Raw genomic sequence first — 13,027 nt, 5'->3', positions numbered from 1 at the left:
GCCCCTTCATAAATCAAAACAAAGCTGCAGATTGTTAAATTAAGAAGGCAGAAAGATTATGTTCTTGTCAGAAAATCTACATCTTGGTGTCTTCATTTCAAGCCCACAGTGTATGTCCTCCATGTCACCGCTGTCAACATTATCCCAACAATAAATTAGAAAGCACTCAAGATGATGGATAGGCCATGTAGAAAAGTAATAACTATTGAGGGAAAGCCAGCACAAACTGCCACTCATGGAGAAAGCCCTGAATTTACTGACTTCTGCAAGCTCTTGCTGAATAAATGGAGAAATCAATAGGGGATTACAGAAATACACATTTTTAATTATTAAAAAGCTCTGATATTGATCTGCTGTTTTTCCAGAAGTAAATACCATTACAGAGATTTATAAATGTGTGTGTATTCACTTGTTTGAAGTCTGCCAGGAATTTAGATGAAGGGATCCTGCCTGTATTTTTAAAGGAAGAGGAAAAAAAATGTGTCTTTCCCTGTACAATACTGTTCTTGAATCTGCTACTTTTGGCTAGGATTCAGCCAGATGTGGGCTGTTCAGACTGAAGACCTCACAAACCTCCTTCCTTTCACTGTTAAAGGCCTTTCAGTGAGTACTTCCAACAGTCAGAGGCGAAGAAGGGAAGCTGTCATGAAAGCACATCCTTACCCCCCCGTAGGTCAGACTTCTGAAATTTACACTTAAAAATCTCCCCACCTTTAAAGGTGGGGGGAGTCAGTCTTCAAAAAGATTCTGTTCTTATGCTGGTCTCTCTTGGCTTTTAATAGAATTCAGTGACAGACTGACTTGGCTAACACTGGCACAAGATACACTGCCCTCGTATTTCACTGACTTGTAAATATATACAGTAGAAAGCTTTGTCTGTCAGATACTTGCACATTTCCTTTACTTTGCAAATCAAATTATTGTGGGGGCAGGGGATAACAGCTAGGAAGACAGAAAGTACCTTACACTAAGCAGTGAATTAGAAGCCACTTTCCATATTATCTCTATGCTCATATTGTTCAATACATTCTTCTTGGGATCAGGTTAAAGAGAGACCCTTCTTTCACAAACTGTACAAGAACACCATTAGATATTTGCTTAGTTATTGATCAGAAATCATTCACTTAGGATATTCTCTAATCATCAGTGTGACTTTTGCTCCAACGAGTAAGTAAAGGAAAAAGCAAGCACAGTGCATAGTCAAATAGGTTTATGCAGTGCCCAATTTGTTACTTTTATCACCATTCTGAAATGCAGTAGTGAGCAAGAAGCAAGATCTAGAATTCAACCAATATAGACGTGGAAAGGGAGACAATGGACAAATCCCTAAAACTTAATGGTCAGATTTCAAAGCTCAGCTGCTGTTTAGGTTCCAAAATAAGCAACTACATGCTCTTTTGAAGATCACTGGACCCGCGTTTCAAGGTTAAGTGGTAGGGTCTATGAATTTCCAAAATCCTCTATCAAAAGAAATAATTCCCAAATGGCCAGGTATCCATTACCCTGGAATACACCCCATGCTCCCCCACAGTGCTCCTGCCCATCCATTTTCTCAAGACACTGATTACACACTCTGGACATCTTAAGAGAGTGGCCTCCAACCTTTTTACACTCAAGATCACTTTTTAAATGTCAGGGTAAGCCAGAATCTACCCCATCCCTTCCCTGAGACCCCACCCCTTTCTTGAGGCACCACCCCCTCCAAACCTTTTCGCAGATTACCCATTGCTAATGGAAACTCACCGTTAATTACATAATTACACCCTAGCCATTTTGCTAGTTCTGCAGCTGGGGAGAACGGTTTCATTTAAATTATTAAACAGATTAAGCATTTTAACTCTCACGTTAGTTTATCACATTTCATTTTAAATAAAGTAAAACATTATGTCCAACACAAAAGGTTTCAATGTTTTCTTTTTTATGGCATGGGTGGGGAACCCTTTTTGGGTCGGGGGCCACTGATCCACAGAAAAATCAGTTGGGGACCACACAAGTGAGAAGCAAAAAAACTCTTCCCAAAATCCCCAACCTTCACTGATGTGTCTCAGTTGGGGGCACCTCACTCTTCTGGCGCTTCAGCCCCTACAGTGTGAGGGGAAGGAATAGGGATGACGGAGGTTCAGAGCTTCCCATAGGCCAGTTTTACTTTTCTGTGGTTCCAGAGTTAGTGGATTTTGTGAATCCCCTAAGGCTCCAGCGTGGGAACAAAAATGAAGGGCTCAATGTGTGGGACAGAACTGCCAGCGAGTGGGACAGGGATGCAGGATCTGAGTGGGAGGTGGGGTCCCGGATCTGGAAGGGAGTTTAGCAGCAGGAGAGGGTGGGGGTTTGAGAGGGAGTTTGGAGGTGGGAGGGGGTTGAGACAGTAATGAAGAAAAGGTGAAAGGGTGAGAATGCAGCCAAATAGCTAGTTGGGAAAGGAGGCAAAGAAGTGGGGAGTAAAGGAAAGTGCAGCTTCTGCAAAGTAAATTTGAATCCCCCTCAAACCTTCGCTCTGTTCTGGACTCATTCCGCAGCCCCATGATCTCCTGCATTGCCCCATGCCCCTCAGTGCAACCCCTACCCTCTCCCATCGTGCCCCCGCAGCCTCCTCACCCCATCTCCCTGTGCCCGCAATGTACTCACTAGCCGGACAGCAGCATGGGGACTTGCAGCCTCTGGGGAGCAGCCCTGAAGTGAGGAGGGGGCAGAATCTCTTCCCTGCCAAGTTAGCCCTTTGCCTGCTGGCAGGGGGGCAGGGACTGGGGCAGCCAGAGCCCGGGGCTGCCCAGGGCTGGCTTCAGCCGGTCCAGGCGCAGCAGGGCGCTGGGGAAGGAGCTCCTCGAACACACACACACAGCCCGACCAGGTGCAGCAGGGCGCTGGGGAAGGTAGCTCTCTGACCTGGCATACAGCCCACGGGGAACATTGCTGCGTAGCCTTCTCCTCAGCGCATCACCTGTGCCAGCCGCCCAGCATCCTCTGGGAGCAGGAGGCAAGAGCGGGGATGTATGCACATGTTTGCACACGCATCTCTACCCCCTCCCAGCCTGCAAGTTAAAGAGGTGCAGCTGCCCATGTGGCTGCCCCTCTTTGATTCAGCCCAGCCGGAGCACGGCGCAGCCTCTGCAGGCTGAAAGCCATGGCTAGCTGGACTGGAGCAAACAGGGGCAGCCACCTGGGCAGAATGCCTTGGTCAGCAGGCTGGGTAGCTGCCCCTGTTTGCTCCAGCCCAGCTAGCCGCATTCAACCTGCTGAAGCTGTGTCACGCTCCAGCTGGGCTGGATTAAAGAGGGGCAGCCACCCGGCCAGGTGGCCGCGGTGATCAACCCCTAGGAGCGCCGCGATCGATCGGTTGGTGACCACTATCTTAAGAGGATATTCAAATCCCCTGGGTTCAGATGTCTAATGCAAGCATTTATGTGCTTCCATTTGAAACCTGGGCTCCACAAGTGAAAGTATGCAAAGGTGTTAAGGACTCTAGTTTGCTGACCTCTTATGAACCGCAACTGAATATAGACCAGTCCCAATCAAGTGCCTGATGATGAACCAAAAGCACCACACTGCATCTCACAAGCTTCCATTGCCCTGACAGCAAGTCCATCTGAGAAGTCGGATGACTGCACTTCAAATTTCATTCATCACAGCCTTTTGCTAGGAAAAACAAAGCCACTTCTGGAGCAGTAAATTGAATGAATTCATAGTCTTGATGCTGTACAAGAGCCAGGATCTTTTATTTCCAAATAGATATTAATTCCATCTCAAAGGATCACGGAGCCTTTCAACTCAGTTCTGTATTCTCTCAGGGTATGTCTACACTACCCCGCTAGTTCGAACTAGCGGGGTAATGTATGCATACCGCACTTGCTAATGAAGCCCGGGATTTGAATTTCCCGGGCTTCATTAGCATAAGCGGGGAGCCGCCATTTTTAAATCCCCGCTGCTTCGAACCCCGTGTAGCGCGGCTACACGGGGCTCGAACTAGGTAGTTCGGACTAGGGTCCTATTCCGAACTACCGTTACTCCTCGTGAAACGAGGAGTACCGGTAGTTCGGAATAGGCACCCTAGTCCGAACTACCTAGTTCGAGCCCCGTGTAGCCGCGCTACACGGGGTTCGAAGCAGCGGGGATTTAAAAATGGCGGCTCCCCGCTTATGCTAATGAAGCCCGGGAAATTCAAATCCCGGGCTTCATTAGCAAGTGCGGTATGCATACATTACCCTCCTAGTTCGAACTAGGAGGGTAGTGTAGACATACCCCCAGATACTAACTCTAGCATAATCCTTACTTTGCTTAGAAGAAAGTATGGTGACAATATTCTCATTCTGAAATGGAGATGCAAAGGGGATGGAAAAAGAATAAAATTAAGACACACCACCCACCACCTGCACCCTTATATTTGTATTGGCAGAATGCTGTGGGATGCTCAGAGGAAAGATGACAGGAGTACCAGAAATACTTTGCAAATGTTTGTTTCAGCCAAGCCCTTAGTAATAATTTTTTAAACAGACATATATTGTATATAACAATGCACTGAGAAATGAGGTATCCTATTCCCCTCAATGAATGCCCTGAAACGGTTTCCTTTAAGCAGAGGAGAGCAGCCCCAGGTTGTCAACAATACTACAGACTTCTCTTAGAACAGCCTCTATACATACCCGGTCAAATGGGATGCCATATTTCTTCAAGATGGAGGGAGAAATTAGGGTCATCTTGTGGCGGAGGAAGGCATCACATCCCTGAGAGCTTCCTGGGAAAAATCCTGAAGAGGGATTCAGAGGAAAAGAAAACATCACCACAGGCAGATTTGCCCAGTAAAATACACACAGTAACCAGCAAACAGCCAGTAAAATGTTAATTTGCTCACACTTGAGACAGTTGAAACAACAAGTACACAGTTGCAGGTTGTGGCATGAGTATCAATGCCCTCATTGCTTAAAATAGTGACATGAGGCCAACAGTGGTCTCAAAAGACGACCAGTCTCCTAAATGCTACCTACACTAGAGAGGACTGCAAGACACCACATCCTATGCCATAGTAATGCTTTATCAGCGCTCCCCAGAAATACTGTGCCAGCCGTATTAGGGGCCTCAGAATTCCAGTGTCAGCTATACTCCCTGCAATCTACGGTTTTCCTGGCCTGAGCTCTTGTGATATTTCCACAACGCACTGCTACAAAGATTTGCATCACAGCATCACTGAGGCCTAGGAAAGTGAGTAATAAATAGGATCTCTCACAAATACTGTCCGGTCAGTGCCTACACATGGTCTCATTTCCAGTAATGCAATGTCTGAAAATAACAACAAAATGTGCATTCTTACTCATAATACTATATGACCCCATAAACCCTGCAGTATCGGAGTGTCTCATAATCCTTAATGGACTTCACTTCACAGCCCCCCGCAAGGTACATAAGTGGGGGATATTTTACAAATGGGGATCTGAGGTACAGAGGTGAAATGACTTGCCTAAGGTCACGTACAGCAATAATTGCTGTACTTCAGGGTCAGAACTATCCCCATCCATAGAATGGAACTGGGGCAACCTGTGCTACAGGGGGACACAGGGGCCAGGGCCACCTGGTGGATTAGCTGGGGCCTGGCACCAGTAGTAGTGAGCAATCCACTGGCTCCCAACATCCCTCAAGGGAGGGGGCAGAAGCTGGAAAGAGACAGAGCAGATTCCTGGGGGGAGGAGTGGAATGGCACAGGTGGCAGGCAATGTAGGCAAGGGAAGGTACTGTCTTCCCAAAAATGCCTACACTCCACTGCTGTGGGGGGCACAGGGGAAGGCTGAGGCCATGGTGCGGCAGCACAGTTCCCTGGGAAGGCTGGGGCTGCAGCGTGGCAGCCCAGCTTCCAGGACAGCCAGGCTGCTGCACTGTGGCTCCAGCCTTTCCCTGTGGCCCCAGCAGCTGTGGGGTGTATGCAGCCCCAGCCCTCCAAGTGGCCAGGAATGCTTGGGCTGTGGTTGGGCAGCGCTTGGCTCCACAGAGAGTGAAGGGGGTAGGAAGGTTGCTGAAGGGGAGTGGTGGAAGAGGTGGAGCTGGAGCTTCCCTTCCCCAACTGGGCCTTCACCTGCTGCCCGTGGGGTCAGGGGTTGTCTCAGGTCCCATACTCCCCTAGGGATGGCCCTGTTTGGAATGATGAATAAGGCAGGGGTAAGAAGAGAAACAAACGCCCACACATTTAAGAACCATCCAGTATATCTTATTACTGTTACCTTCATCCTCCCTCCTAGTCCCTGAGCACATGCATTTGTCTTCAACTATCTTAAGCCCTTCAGGGCAGGGATCATATCTCCTAATGTTTGTAGAGCACCTAGCACAATGGGAGACCCAATTCTCACTGAGGCGTTCAGGCACTAAATACAAAAAGTAACAAGCTGACATAAAGCTTGTCACCCTCCTGGGCCTTCCACTTTACCCTCTTGTGGTAAACTAAGCTGTAAACCGAATGTTTGAGCTGCCATTCAGAAGAGAGATTCAAATGCTGCCCAGGTGATTAGCAGAGCACCCACAGCAGGAAACATGTTTCTCTACTGGTGCATATCTGCATATGCCTCAGTTAATGTAACAAAATGTATTCTGCACATGGATGGAAAAATTAGAACTCTGCTCACAATACTACTGCCTTGTTCTAAACAAGTGGTTCTCAAGCTTATTTGATCAGGGTCCCCTTCTCTGTGTCTATAGTTTACACCCTGACCCTTCCTGTCACACAAGTACATATCCCAATTTTAAAAAAAAAATCAACATGCAACTCTCACTAGTAAGGCACTGATTCAAACAGAACTATTATATGAAGGGTGGCCAACCAGTTAGAGATGAAAAGCCAAAACAGCTGTGGACAGAGTGCAAAGAGCCATGTATATATCTATATATAGTAAACTTCCAATAATCCAGCACCTTTAGGATCTAGGGGTGCCGGATTATCAGATATGCCGGACTATCGGAAGGGGGGGGCTATGAGGGGTCTGAGGTGGGGTATGGTGGAGGGGATGCCACCCCAGACCTCTCATAGCCCCCCCTTCCGATAGTCAGACTCCGCTCCAGGTGTCCCCGATTCAGCCGCTGCTGGTCAGTTTCAGCAGCAGCTGAATCGGGGATGCCTGTGGCAGAGCAGCTGGGGTGCTGCTGAGTTGGTCCTGCAGCCCTGAGGGGCAGCACTACGGGACCAACCCAGCAGCACCCCAGCTGCTCTGCCCCCAGTTTCCCTGATTCAGCTGCTGGTCAATTTCAGCAGCGGCTAAATCAGGGAAGCTGGGTGCAGAGCAGCCCCAATTGTCTGGCTGCCCGGAGCACTTCCGGGTTCCCAATGGTGCCGGACCATCAGGAGTGCTGGACCACTGGATGCCGGACCAACAGAGTTTTACTGTATGTCTGTTTTATATATAACATATATAAAACACAAAATGTAGTGATAAAAATGACATTACATGACATTCCGGACAAAAACCAATAAAAAAAAGTCTGTAGTCACTTAAATTCACAGCCAGTCCATAGATCTTCAGAGAACTTGACAATTGACAAACATCAAATGAAAAAAAAACACCTTTAAAAATACAGTAATATTCTCACATTAAAGTAAGCATCCCCATCATATATTTTAAATTTAACACTACTGCCCTATTACGTCCTGTGAGTTTTTTAAAATTAAACTGAACTGAGAAGTAAATTAGCACAATTTGAAGTGCCTATTTCACTCCAGCTTGTTAATCTCTGGTATGGTTTTCTCATTTTTTTAAAACTTATGAATATTATGGCTTTTTATAATTCTAAAAATTCAGGTCTGTCCCAGACTGCAAATATGAGAGATTCAAAAACAAGAAGGGAGAGACTCATATCTCAGAATAAATGCTTCAGCCTGGCAAACAATAGCCTTTGAATTTTCTTTAAAGAAACACAGTGTAAACCAGGCACATGCTGATTCTTTTTTTCTCCTGGAATTTAAATATGACATCTGTGTTGGCTGCCTTATTCTGCATCCATGAAGACTTTGAGTTTAAAATGCTTCAGCCCCCGATCTAACCCAATGCCCTCCCTTTCCCCCAGAGACAGGCACTTCCACCCCTCCCAACCCAATGCCCTCCCTTTCCCCTGAGCCAGGCACCCCCTAGCCCTCCCCCCCTGCTAACCCAATCCCCTTTGCCTCCCCCAGAGCCCAACACCTCCAGCCCTTCCCCCACTCTAACCCAATGCCTGGGTCCCAAAACCGCCACCGTCATGCACTTCTCCCCTCCAGGTGCTGGGGCGTGTGCGCAGAGCGGCCAGCCATGAACAGTCCAGGCACACGGCTCAGAACTAGCAAGAGCTGCATTTCTTTAAGCAAAGAGCTGCATGTGGCTAGGGTAGCCATGTGTCCGATATTGAACCAGAGGGCCTGGTATTTTCATCTACTGTCCAGTAAAAAAAAAAAAAAAAAAAAAAAAAAAAAAATCAGAAAATACCGGACACCTAAAATGTCCAATATTTTCTGATTTTTTTCCTGGCCAGGAGGAAAAAATCCCAGGTGCTAACTGGGTTCCACAGGAAAGCTGTCCATCTCAGCGCAGGGAGGCAAGATGGCGTGTGGCCACCGGCAGCTTGTTGGGCCAAAAAGCCTCAAAAGTGTTTCTTAAAGGGGTCACGCTTTTTTTTTTTTTTTTTTTTTTTATTTTTGGTTCGGTATCTTTTCAGAATCCATATGGCAACCCTACATGAGGCTCAAGAACCGTGGGCTGGCCACCCCTGCATTATACCACTGTACCAAGAGCATAACCAAAATTAATTGTGGTCAACACAGTCCCTAAGGTGCTGCAAGACTACTGGTTGTTTAAGTTTGTCCAGTTACAGACTAAACCAGCTACCCCTCTGGAAATAAATGCGCAGATAGCACCGACTTTGCATAATGCTATGCAAGCTTAACAGAAAACCCTCAAAATGCACAGCGCCATCTAGAGTCATATCCACAGTGCTAGCTCAAGACTGGATACATCAGGAGGAATCAGTTCTGCTAATTATTCATTACTGTGGCTAAAATGTGCGTAGTACGTCTTTTCTTTTCCCCTAAAGCTTCTCTCGCACTCTTTAGAATACATTTTGTGCCTCCAGGGGAGCTCGCCACCCAGTTTGAGAACCTCTGTTCTAGACAATGTTTCCTGTTGCCATTGGCTGATTAAACCAATCCAAATTAGGTGCTGAAGAAGAAAAACATCATGGGGAGAGGGGGGAGAGAAACCCCAGCCCTAGAAACAAAGCTAAATTGATGGGATGTAATGGAGGGAGTTTTAGAAAGTGCAAAGGATTACTGGATTCCAACAATTTTTTTTTTTTTTTTTACTAAAAGCATTTCAATTAGAATTATGACTGCCTGCCACCCAGTTTGTCGTCCTTCTCTGCAGTTCCTCTTTTTAATGCACAGTTTAAGTGGCTCTCATTAAAACTACTAATAAAGGAGAACATTTTAAGTGATTAGCACCAATAACGTGGCAACACATTAACGTTCTCTCCATGGGCTCCACAACTCTCCCAGAGAGCCTTTTTATAGCTCAGCTATTCATTTTCCATATTAATCGCAAACTCATTTTGCTGTACCAAACATCTCCATAATACAATCCATTGACACAGCAGTAAGGGTGGGGGGGGATGTTCAAAAGTGACATTTTATCTTTTTTTCCCCCAAACTAAAGGGATGGTGGGGGCACGGATTGGGAGTATGAGCCCAAAAAGAAGACCAGCTCATTAGCAACAGATCACTGGATTGTGTAAAAGAGAATTTTCAATATCCCTTAATTTTTTTTAGTCTGGTATAAAACTGCGTCCCTCTCCCTCTCCCTCTCCTCCTCCCTCCCTCCCCCTTAAATTTCTAGAAAACCTGACACTTGACCATAGACAAAAACTGCATGGCTCCGTAACTGCTCTGAAACTTTAATTTCCCAAATAATAGCTTTCAACATATTCTCTCTATTCATATTGTGTTATGGGTGTACATGGCTCTTAAAAGGCAAGAGAACACGACTCCCTTTCTCTGGGAAGCCCATGCACATTTAGACTAATCTTGATCCATGGATTGGCTTTTTATACTATGATATGATCGGTAAAAATGTTAGACTATCAGTGAGAAACGTTAATATTATAAAGCATATTTTGGTGGTTATCAGATTAAAAACAGGATAGAAAACCATTTACCAGGATATTTTCCAACCCTCTTTTCGATAAAGTCTAAACAAGGGAGACTCATCTATATGATAGTAACTGCTTGAAATCCATAGCTGAAAGCTAGCTTTACTGAATGGGGAGATTCAGTTTTTAGTTAGTAATTCCAGGTCTTTGGTTGGTACGGATTCCCTGCTCTACAGAGCCATGTGTGTCTATATTATTTTGTAATATTATAAAGAGATAGTACTCAATTTTTTTAAAAAAGTATAAGCCAGTCACCAAACCAGAGGATCTTCCCATTCTAATCTTCTCCCATTTTAAATCCACACAACTATTACCTCCCAAAATGGGGATGCTATGTTTTAACCACAGCAGTGACGCACTGATGCCATAATATATTGGAGATGGATACGGCAGATGTTAGGGTGTCACATTGACATCCATAGATGCAGATACCTGTGAATATCCATGGATCTGACGGGCTCTATGTATACGCACCCAGTCAGTCTGTGGCCAGTTTCACTGATTCAGTTGGCAGGCAGCTCTTTATAAGTTTGAACCAGGGGGTTATGAAATCTGACAAGACACCCATTTCTGTACAACCATACAGGGATGACAGAGCAAGTCCTGTATACAGGCAGTCCCCGAATTACGTGGATCCGACTTATGTCGGATCCGCACTTACGAACAGGGCTTTCTCGCCCCGGAGCTCGCAGGCAGCGGGACTGCCCAAAGCGCAGCGGTCCCGCCACCTCAACCTCCGGGGCGAGAAAAGCTGCTCCGGGTGCCTCTGGTCTGCTGGGGACCATCTCCAGCAGACCAGGGACACCTGGAGCGAAGCCAGGGAGGCGGAGGGGTCCCCAGCAGACCAGGCTTTTGTTGTGGACCCTGGGGTAGAGCAGGTAGGGTGCTGCCGGGTTGGTCCTGCAGGGACCTACCTGGCAGCCCAGCTGTTCTGTCCCAGGCTCGAGATTCAGCCGCTGTTGAAACTGATCAGTGGCTGATTCCAGGAAGCTGGGGGCAGAGCATTTCTGCCTCCAGCTTCCTGTAGTCAGCCCCTGGTCAGTTTCAGCAGCAGCGGCTGAATCTGGAGCCAGTTCCGACTTACATACAAATTCAACTTAAGAACAAACCTATAGTCCCTATCTTGTACGTAACCCGGGGACTGCCTGTATAGGGTAATTCCTGGTTGTGGGGATGTAGAGAAGATCAGGGTTAAACCTATAAACAATTGTATCAATCGCTGGCATTGGAGAGAGTAGGGAAGATGCTTGTGTGGTCCAACGGCAATATGAAAGATGTCAGATTTTACCTGTTGCTTTTGTTATGGAGCTAATCTTAGTTTCAGTAAGCACATGCTCTCCTGATCAAAGAAACACAAGTCTCACAGAGACTCTTCAAAGTTATACAGTGGGGATGTTAAATACTGGTTAACTGAATAGTCGAGTAACCTCATGAATTCTTATCAGTTAGTCAACTATTCTATAGTCCCTGGGGGTTGGGGCGGCAGCCAGTGCGCTCCAGCCTCACTCCCAAGGAGCCCCCGCCACTCTGCACTGCTGCCTATATATCAGAGACCAGCTGCCTGCCTCATAGACCAGCTGCCTGTCACACTGTTCTGCTGCCTCCGATATAGCGCAGGGTGGCAGCAGCTCCTGCTTAGGGGGAGTCTGAGCTCCCAGACCTGGTGCGAACTGGAACTGAGCTTTAAAATACACTTTAAATGCAGAGCTGCAACAGGGGTAGGCCCTGGACCCATCACAAGCCAGGACTTAGCCGGGCTGCTGGCCAGCATGCTAAAAAATTACCAGTGAGGAAGGGGGAAAAAGCAAATACGTGTATTCTAGAGCATTAATTGATTACATTATTACATCCCTATTATAAAGGAGATGGTGGTAGAAGGTCCCATCAGTAAATGCCTTCTAAATCCAAGTCATACAGAATAAACGTGATAAGGGGCTACCCTGTAAGAAGTCTGTGACCATGTTGCAGAAGTCACTGCTAATTTGTTACCTCCTTTTTCTTTGCATATTAATATGAAGAAGCTGTCCAACATTTCTCATCTAATTTCCTATTTTAAGCACTTCTAATAATAGCTGAAAACTAGACTTGTTCCTGGGAAGACTCAAGTACACAATTAAGAGCTGAACACGAAGAGAACTCTATTTGTGGTATTAAGCATACGATTACCACAAGGTACATGGCTGGGATGGACCTGTTAAATTCAACAGATGCAGGGCCTAGTTAGAAGGACCCAGCTCTGTCAATGTAGGAGCTCTGATACCACACTGCACTGGAGAAAAAAAACGTAACACTTGAATATCACTTGGCAATATCAAACCCTGTTCCTTCCCGCACTTCCACTTGAAACAAACAAAAATGTTTCCCTCCTAGTCCCTCATTTTTAACCAGATGAAAATAAATGGCTCTAGAATATAGCATACCCAGGAAGAGAATGCCCCATTTTTGCAGCTCTAGCCATGGATGTATTCCCCCATCCCTTTCTGAACATTAAGTTTATTATAAGGAGAGGCACCATCTGTCCAGTAAACAGCCCTCTGGTAACAGAAATGCCACCAAAGAGGATATGTACGTCATTACATAGATCATGCAGAGAACACTCCAATAATTATAGCCCCTATATCCACCATTACTGAGTTTGTAAGCACATTTTTTATGAAAAATGCTCAGCAACAATCAATACAAATGCAGTTTGTATTTAACAGACTTATGAGGGTAGCAAAAAAATCCTACAACAATACTGTCTTTCAGAGATGTCTCCTAGCAGTGGGGAAAGGGAAGCTGCCATAGCAGCTCTAGTGCTGGCCCTCCACAGAAAGGGATCAATAGAGCTTTCATCTTATCGAGGCAGGCTTTAACATGGCATCAATTGCACATGGAGATGCAA

General features: G+C 46.1%; 1 protein-coding gene across 2 annotated transcripts in view; it reads right to left on the bottom strand.

The window, feature by feature from the left end:
- Window positions 1–13,027, bottom strand: part of KDM4B (lysine demethylase 4B) — a 194,272-nt gene that overhangs the window by 90,686 nt on the left and 90,559 nt on the right. For both annotated transcript variants that reach the window (XM_075903063.1, XM_075903064.1), the window contains exon 7: window positions 4,638–4,741. In XM_075903063.1, coding sequence (XP_075759178.1) covers window positions 4,638–4,741 — 104 coding nt within the window. The remainder of the gene's footprint in view (window positions 1–4,637; window positions 4,742–13,027) is intronic.

This window comes from Pelodiscus sinensis, chromosome 19 (assembly GCF_049634645.1).
Source record: "Pelodiscus sinensis isolate JC-2024 chromosome 19, ASM4963464v1, whole genome shotgun sequence".
NCBI lineage: Eukaryota > Metazoa > Chordata > Testudines > Trionychidae > Pelodiscus > Pelodiscus sinensis.
Note: the sequence above shows the minus strand (reverse complement) of the source record. Positions and strands in the feature narration are given on the sequence as shown.